This window comes from Platalea leucorodia (assembly GCF_965183815.1).
Source record: "Platalea leucorodia genome assembly, chromosome: W".
Lineage (NCBI taxonomy): Eukaryota > Metazoa > Chordata > Aves > Pelecaniformes > Threskiornithidae > Platalea > Platalea leucorodia.
This window is the reverse complement of record NC_138859.1, coordinates 23,683,005-23,692,230: the sequence shown is the minus strand read 5'-3', so window position 1 is coordinate 23,692,230 and position 9,226 is coordinate 23,683,005. Positions and strand designations below refer to the sequence as shown.

General features: G+C 37.6%; 1 protein-coding gene across 1 annotated transcript in view; it reads right to left on the bottom strand.

Moving 5' to 3' along the window:
- Window positions 1-368: 368 nt before the first annotated feature.
- LOC309601488 (proprotein convertase subtilisin/kexin type 5-like) overlaps window positions 369-9,226 on the bottom strand; it is a gene marked incomplete at both ends in the record, with an annotated part of 236,784 nt that continues 227,926 nt past the window's right edge. The window contains 5 exons of the mRNA XM_082334513.1: window positions 369-484; window positions 3,320-3,435; window positions 4,492-4,621; window positions 5,107-5,204; window positions 7,859-7,943. Coding sequence (XP_082190639.1) covers window positions 369-484; window positions 3,320-3,435; window positions 4,492-4,621; window positions 5,107-5,204; window positions 7,859-7,943 — 545 coding nt within the window. The remainder of the gene's footprint in view (window positions 485-3,319; window positions 3,436-4,491; window positions 4,622-5,106; window positions 5,205-7,858; window positions 7,944-9,226) is intronic.

Genomic DNA, 9,226 nt, shown 5'->3' with positions numbered 1-9,226 from the left:
AGTAGAAAAAAATGGAAGAAAAAGGATCTTCAAAAACAAACAGGAATAATCATACAGTTGACAGGAAATCAAATGATGAGTTTTAAACTGTAATTTTGGCATCAAATGCTTTGGTCACACAATACTGACTCTATGATCCTGGATGCTCAGCTCTAAACACCCAGTTAAAGGTAGGCGTGTTGTAGTTTTTCCATTTAAGTTCCAACAAACAGTTCACCATCTCCCCAGACAAAGAAAGAGGAGGGAGAGAGAGAGGTGGCTTGCTTCCCCCCCCCCCCCCCCCCCGCATTTCTTTTTTTAAACCTTTTTCAATAATATGGATTGATCTATAAGTCTACAGGAGCAGGAGGACTCTGGGAGGTGTCAATTCACCCATTGTGTGTACATGTTCTGCAACACAGTTGCTGAAGCACTTTCCGCTGGCACAGATTGTTCTTTTTCACCAGCATACAGAATCCTCCCTCGGCCCAGGACTCTTCTGTGGCTTCCAGAAGGCAGCGATAAGAGAAGGAGGGGAAGTTGAAGATTTGGAGAGCATGTTGTGTACAATGGAGGAAGGTTTAATTTGTCAGACAGGCAGAATTGGTTGAAGAGACCATTCAGAAGTAGGAAATTTAGTCCATCAAAAGGAAATTCAGTCAACAGCATTTTTTTTCAGGAAGAAATATTGTGTGGTCCGACAGGGAATGATTGGCAACCATTTGTGAAAAGGAAAAATAGATTAGAAAGAGAATAATTAGAAAAAAGTGATATTTACAGCAAAGGAGTTTTTGGGGGTTTTTTTTCTCAGTTTTTATGAAACAAAAGAATAAAACAGTCAAATCACAGAAAAAGAATAAAACATTCTCAACAGAAATGCAAATCCTATAGAATGAGTTAGGTGCGTAACCAATGCTTGATTATCAGGCAGTGAAATGAGACCCTTCACACCTGGTAACTTAGAGAAAAAGACTTCTTTATTTTCCTTGGCTACCCTAGACTGTGGATAGCATGTGGTGGGATCCAGTATGGTGCACTACAATTGCCTTATGGCCCACATGCCAATGATCCCTTCCCATGGCACTTGCATAGGGAAGAGTGGGGGAAACAGCAGTGAGATGGAACATTCTTGGTCTTGGGCAACTACACATGTATCCAAAGTAAGCATACAGGCCCATGAGTTGAGAAATAATGCTAGGTCACACAATTTTGGTATAACCTTGGATACTGCAATAAAAATGTTCAGTGCAAAGGACTTCCTCAATTCTGTTCAAGACTAAGTAGTTTTGTAAAACATCAACACATCGTATTTCTGTGCATTTTGCTCTAATGCCACTTCATATCTGAATTCATATTCATCAACAGTATTTACACTGGGGGAAGAGCAGAGCATTTGTTTGCATGTGGCGAAAAAAAAGCACTATATAAAATGTCAAAGATAAAGGTGGGAATTTCAGGCTTACAAACTTCCTTCACCTGAACTCTTTCTGCTGTACATAGACTACAAAAGTAACTTCCACCCTCAGTGATATTTCTTTCTGCAAACTCTCTGGAGTTGCTTGAGATTGTATGTTGTACTGGTTTTGGCTTGGATAGAGTTAATTTTCTTCATAGTAGCTGGTATGGGTCTATGTTTTGGATTTGTGAACCAAAACAGTGTTGATGATAACAGGGATGTTTTAACTATTGCTGAACAGTGCTTACACAGTGTCAAGGCCTTCTCTGTTTCTCACTCTGACCCCCAGCAAGTAGGCTGAGGGTGCACAAGAAGTTGGGAGGGGACACAGCAGGGACAGCTGAGCTCAACTGGCCAAAGGGATATTCCATACCATATGACGTCATGCTCAGCATATTAAGCTGGGGGGAAGAAGGGAGTTATGGAGTTATGGCATTTGCCTTCCCAAGTAACCGTTATGCATGATGGAGCCCTGCTTTCCTGGGGATGGCTGAACACCTGCCTGCCGATGGGAAGTAGCGAATGAATTCCTTGTTTTGCTTTGCTTGTGCGTGCAGCTTTGCTTTACCTATTAAACTGTCTTTATCTCAACCTACAAGTTTTCTCACTTTTACCCTTCTGATTCTCTCCCCCATCCCACCAGTGGGGGGGAGAGTGAGCGAGCAGCTGTGTGGTGCTTAGCTGCCTACTGGGGTTAAACCATAACACATTTACAAATGAGGACAGATTTATCCTAGCATATTAAATACCAAACTGATATGTCAAATATTTGCACTGCAGTATTGAACTGCAATATATTACTGAGACTGTGGTTGCCCAAAAGCTCGTAACATTAAACTTGCTTTTCATTTGTCCATCTATATCTGACTTTCTCTGGACTAGTTCTAGATTACAGTGACACTTTTTCTAATGTCCTGATATGAAAAGGTCTCATGACTGGTTTACTTCTGTACCTGTAATGTGACTTTACACTGGACAGGATACTTTTCAAAGTTTGAAGACCTAAAAACCATCAGGAGGTAAAGGTCCACAGAAACAATACTCAGCCCTGCCTTTTTTTTTTTTTTTTTTTTTTTTAAAAAAAAAAACAAAACCAACCAAAACTCTTATTAAATCCAGATGGAGTGAGCTGGACCCAAGAGTCAATGTTAGCTTTTACTACTTTTGATGTTGGATGTTTTTCACACTTTTTAACACCAGGCTTTGTTCTGGTACGATTGTCCTGTTGGACTGTACTAGTTGGACTGCACTAGTTTGACTGCATCGACAAGTAATTCACATAGCAACACTTTTAGGGAAGCATGACATTATCTAAGTGTTTGTATAATTGTGACGTTTGAAAGGAATGAATAGTAGTGAATAATTAAGCCAATCCTTTCCAATAAGAATGACATCTTGCTTGCCTCAGAGAAGAAAGTTCAAGTCTTTCTTTATCACAAATTGAGTGCTTCCTATTCAAAATACTGTTTTTCCTCTTGTTACCCTTTCACATCATTCAATCAATAGTACAGATACTTAAAAGAATTTTTACTTATCAGCATTTTCACAGTTTAAAATGGCAAAATAGATAAATGTGATTCTATTGACAGTACACTAGGGTCTTCATATAAAAATTCTTTTGAAAGCAATGACTTATAAAAAACAGATAATGAAGGAAAAGTAGGTTATGGGGGGGGATTATTTTTTGAAAATTCATGTAAAGTGTGACTAATACTATTAATACACACTAATGTAGTTTTCTCCTTTTCATAAACCTTAAAACATTAAGAAATAATATTGACCTCAGATCAAGAAAATAACAAGAGAAAGACTGAACCAACCCAATACATATAAAAGATGAAGCTGGAAGCGATAAAACGAATCTTTTCAGAGAATTGCACTCACCATCCTTGCAGATTGTTCCCACTGTGCAGACACCAGTGTCTAGGTTAAAGCCACTTGGACAGCTCGTACAGTTTCTGTCTCCTTGACCGCTGCAATCCAAACAGCTGGCATCACACCTGAAAGACAGCAGCAGAGGTTGGCCTTATGGCCACTCACCAAATGCAAGAGTTCCAAAATACCTTGTTTACTGCAAAGGACTTGTTTGCTGTTTCCAACTGTATCAGCTGTTATAATAAATCATAACAACAACAACCACCTACTTCTGCAACCCAATCCTGCTTCTTTCTTCCAACCACTCTTTATTCACACTTTTTTTATTAAATAGATGCATTACTCTAGCATTTTGGAATTATGCAAAAGTAATCAACAAAGATATTAAATGGATTGTGTATCCATGCAAGGGATGAGCTCAAAGCCACAGGATGGAAAAGACTGGCCTGCTGCCCAGTCCTTTCATCACCCTTCTGGCTGCATCATATTTTGTGTATTGATTGGGTTTTTTTGTGGAAAAATCTAACAAATTGTGATTCCGTTCCTGCCCTGAACTCAATGCAAGCCAATAATAAAGGATTCTAAAGGGCCTGTAGTATTTGTTTAAGGAAAAACAAAATAAAAAATGTCCCTTCCTTGTATAGCACGACCTTGTCCAAGACTTATCCACCCATTTGTACACTAAGATGAGCTATTCTGGACACCAGACTGATATTATATTTGTGTCATGTTTGTGTCTGTGCAGCTGAACAGCTGAAATGGTCCTTATGAATAGCAATTAACTTGCAGTTAAAAATCCGAGTTTGACTTTTTTTGTTTGTTATTGAGAAACATAGCTCCTCTACTAGATCTGTAAATTCTACATTCCTATGCATATCTACTCAGATTCTCACTACAAGCTTTTTAAAGCGAAGGACACACATATATGCACAAGAAAAAAAAACACTTGTTAAAGACCTGCATGAATATAATTGACATTAAAGTAAATAAACAAACAAATGAAGTAAATATATAAATACCCTTTTCCTTCATTTGCTTAGCATGCAATATATTTTTCCTATTTTTTTTATGTCAGCAGTTTTATGTTCTCGTAACTATTATTTATCTTTTCATACACAATAATAACTAATATGCTGCCAAACATTAGAGACATATATTAGCCACTGAAGAACTGATCATACCTTTTGCAGGTTTTGTATCTACTTTCCATAGAGTGATCAAGGTAATAACCACTACTACAGGATTGCACACATCTTCCACCTTCCATAAAATAACCCTGCGTGCAGTTTATACAAGCATCTACTCCAGCACCTTAAATCAGAGAGAAATACACTGCATTACTGGCTAGTTCCTACTATTGTCTAACAGACACCATCTCTAACTGTAACAAAACCTTCTCATAATTTTAGAGATCATGTTCTACTTACCTTACTTCCTTTCTTGTGCTATGTATTGCAAACAGTAATATCAAGCAATAGAGATACATGGTTTAAAAAAAAAAAAAAAATCTATCAATCATTCTTTTTTCCAGAAAGAAAATGGAGGGCATAATTGGAAATTAGAACGAGCTCCATTAAAAGCAAAGAAGTGAGCGTATGCGCACTTTCAACTAGAAAATGTAGATTCTCATATTAGCTGAAAGTCTGCCATACTTAAAATATATTAAAGAACCACCAAGAGAATAAAGATTTTACATGTCAGGAATCATGCTGTACTGAAACCATGTATAGTAAAATAAAATCAGAGGTACAGGCATAGAGGAAAGAAAAAAATGCAAATAAATGTCTGGGAGGTACCTGTACACGTCGCACAGGAATGGTGACACGGTTCACATTCCCTACCATTATGATATTTTCCTTCTTCACAGTGGATAGCACATTTGGTGCCATGCAAACTATTGTAAAAAGGAAAAAAAGCACAGTACTTGAGCTCTGAGCAGATAACAGCAACAGAACACAAGAAGCTCATTCACAAATCAGTAGTTCTCTTTTAATAAAACAACTCGAATATTAGGGTTCACCAGCTTCTTTCATTGGTCATATTTTATAAATTTAGAAATGGTAATCACTTCAAGTGGGAATGAAATGTAGTTTTGCCTATGGTGAAATACAACAGCTGTTTACAAAGTCATAGTAAATACTAACAAGTAGTAGAGGACAGAAAAAAAATAAATAATGCCAAAGAATACTGAAAAATCAGGCATGTAAAACACAATTGCCCATGAGGAATTTGGCACAGGGGCAGCACCACGGCATTAAAAAAAAAAATATGCTAAAGGACTTGTTAACAAGATCTCATGCTTGCTTCTCTTGAAAGACCAGCAGTATCTCCTGATACCATGCTATAGCACAGGCTAAGAATAGATTCACAATGAAGGTAATGACCTCTTTCTGTGATAGCAGTTTTCTTTCAAATGGCTTAACTGAATACCAGTTCTGCATAGGTTGGGAGATTTGTTAAGATTACAGCTAGAGGTATTCTGCCTGCAGGCAATTTTTGAGTGATAGTACAAAATAGTGAGTAACAGAAAAAAGGATAGCATAAAGAGTCACATTTCCATGCTTCTCTCTAAGTAGCTTTTATGTTATAAGGTGCCTAGAGTAGGGGGGGTTCTTAAGCTAGGACTTCTCTGACATTTGCCATCTTCTGTGGAATCTCAGCTTTCATCCAATTTAGCCATATCTCTAAAAATGCCCTGTAGCTCTAGGGAGTACCACCCAAAGCAGGTGTTAATTGTCTTTTACAGACTGGATCCAATAAAAGTTGTGTGTGCTCAGCACCACTGGAAATTTTCAGGAGTGCATATGATCCAGTTTGGAAAGAAAAATAGTTTAAATGAGTAATTCAACAAAAGCAGCAAAACCCGCTTGATTATTATTTTTCCTCAGCCACACATCTCAAAGTACTTTACAAGGCAGGTAGAATTATTTTTACAGATGGAAAAAACTAATGATTTGCCCAAGTTTAGTTAATGGGCTAATAACAGGATCAGAACTCAAATCCAGGTCTCCCAAGTCCCATCTAGTGCCCTGCCCGTAGATACCTGCTAAGAAAGTGCAGTAAGTGTTAAACAACTGGGGAATATGAAATGTATGTCTTGCAAGGCTCCATTTATTTGTCACACCCACACAGTATTCTTTATAAACATTACCAAAAACAGTCTCGGCTTGCTAACATTGCCCAAGAAAACATGAAATTTGGGTTCTTCTCAGGTGGGTTTTTTTTTTCCTTCAGTTTCTCTTTCTCATCCAGAATAGGCTTGTCTCCTTTCTTCAATGTTGCTACAAGCTAATGTTTGTATTAATTGTCAGGGAAGTACATAATCTCATTTCCTGAGAAATAAAGAAAATGTGGGCATAGCTTTTTTTTTTATAGACCATGTCCTGTAAAGTTGTAATCTTGGGTCTTCTGATATATTTTGCCTATTGTAGGAACTTCTAAATTGCTACTTTACTAATCTGATTTCTCAGATACACAGAACGCCACACTGAGTCTGTTAAAATTCTCTAAAATCTTAATATGGATTGCAAATTTAATTCCATTTTAAGAGGGAAGTAGATATTCCTATTTCACAGAGTGTAAATAGACTGATGTTCTGATTTGATTCTATGCTTTCCTTCCCATTAGATCATACTTCCTCTTTAAAGGGTCACTTTGAAAAAAAAAAAAAAAAAAAGATATATTTGTAATAAGAATTGTGCAGGCACTTAAAAATCTAGATGCAACATAAATACAGAGAAATAAAGATTTACATTTACATTTTGTAAAGGAATCTAGCTATTGATGTTGTGGAAACAACATTCAGCTTTTACTAACTGAAAGATGAAAATCCACTTTGACAGAGGGTAAAAGCGCAATGTTAAAACATTCATAGAACATCTGTATTCTGAAAGAACCCTTACAGATACTGAATACTGATTTCATATTTTTAGTGGCATAAAGCCAGCATACAGTCCTTTATGAATTTTATAAGATTTTTGACCTTTGCTGCTTGGAACAAAAGATAATTAATTCATAAAGGAGCTTGAAATGTGTACTACTTCTTTGTGGATTTTATTTCTCAGTTTCGGGAATTATTAAGTCCCCCTACCAACAAAAAACATCCACTGCTGTTTAATATATGTGCAAGTATCGTAAGAGAATTGAGCCTAAGATACTTGAGATAAATGAATGATTGGATGCATGAAGACATACAATAAAGACAAGAAAATAGTTTCTAACTATCACAGGAATGAGTCAGAAGGATTAATACAGTTCACCAGCTCTACTTCTAAAATAATCCTCAACTGCCACACTGTAGGTCAAAAAATGGAAGAAGTCAGCTTTCCATATGACTGTGGCTTCTATTTTACTTGAAAGGTCTTCTAAAAATCCATTGTTAGCCATAATGGCACAAGAAAATACTATATTAACATCTAAACAGCAATGGAACACATGAAATGAGGACCACTCAAGATTAAATAGCTATGTAATTATCTTTGCTATGTATCCATAGACTCGTAAACCTCTTCAGGTATTTGTGTTTAGTTACATCCATCGTTTCTTTACCTTAGGCCATGTGTGCATTCTGTGCAGATTTGGAATTCAACACATATCTTACAGTTTTCACTGCATTTTCGGCAAACAATCTTATCTACAAAGGAAAAAAAGAAATAGCCCAGAAAACCCTGGTCAGTTATATTTCATAAAATTATACGGGTAAATTATTACATGCCTTCGGCTGGGGCTGCACAGCTAGAAGGCGTGTCCCCTGGGTGGTGGATAGGGGATCCCTCTCTGGAGGGTGCACCGGATAAAATTGAAGAAGGTGCCGCGAACCAACGCAGCCTAAGGGAAGGCCACCCTGACAGAAAAACCACTGGCCCTCCAAGTCATGGGGGTTGGGCAGGAGGCCAACTACTTCCTCCTGGAAAAAAAAAAAAAAAAAGTTGCAGAAACGACGAGCATCAGAAATGGCGGGAATGGAGAAAATCGGTAACGAAGTGAGGAGGAGGAGATGGAGCTGGATCGGTCGTGTCCTGAGGGGGAAACCAACGGAAGACTGCACTGTGGCCCTTGACTCCAGAGCACGCAGCCGCGGACCGATCGAAGTGGAAGAACGATGTTTGCACCTTGTGTGCCTCCTGGCACTGAGAGAATTCAGATCAGATCAGAGAAATTATTACATGACTTATTGCTTTCTAGCTTGACATCAGGAATGGAAGCAGCAAACTACACTAAAATAACTATATTCTGCTATCATTAGGTTTTCCCATCCAGCATCAAATGGTTTAAACTATTTCTAAACATTTAAAGTAATAGTTTACCCTTACAAAAAAATCATGCTTTGAGGTTGATAAGAAACCTTCATAAATTTTATTTAATGTAGATTAACTATTTATAATATGGAATTAAATAGTCTTTTCATATAGCAGAAATATACAGTGATGAATGCAAATGTGTTCCAGTGACCCTCCTGCAATTTATCTCTTACGCCTTCCATACAAGCAACCTGTCCTGTCTTACCTGATTTGGTGTTCAAGGACACACCTGCATGAACACTTCTGATCTTAATGAAATGAAGACATAAATAACTTAAAACCTGCCTTTTCATCTCAAAGCCTCCCTACTTGAAGAGATCTCTCTCCCTTTCTGTCTTCAGACCTCCTACCTTTTGAAATACTGTGGTGGGTTAGCCTTGGTTAACAGCCAAACTCTCACCCAGCTGCTCACTCACACCACACACACCCCAAGCAGGACAGGGGGGAGAAAATAAGAACAGGAATGAGAATGCTCATGGGTTGAGATAAAGACAGGGAGATCACTTACCAATTACCATTGCAGGCAAAACAGATTCCACTTGAGGAAAATTAATTTATTGCCAATTAAAATTAAAAATTAATTACTAATTCAGATAGTGGGAAACAAAAAGACAAA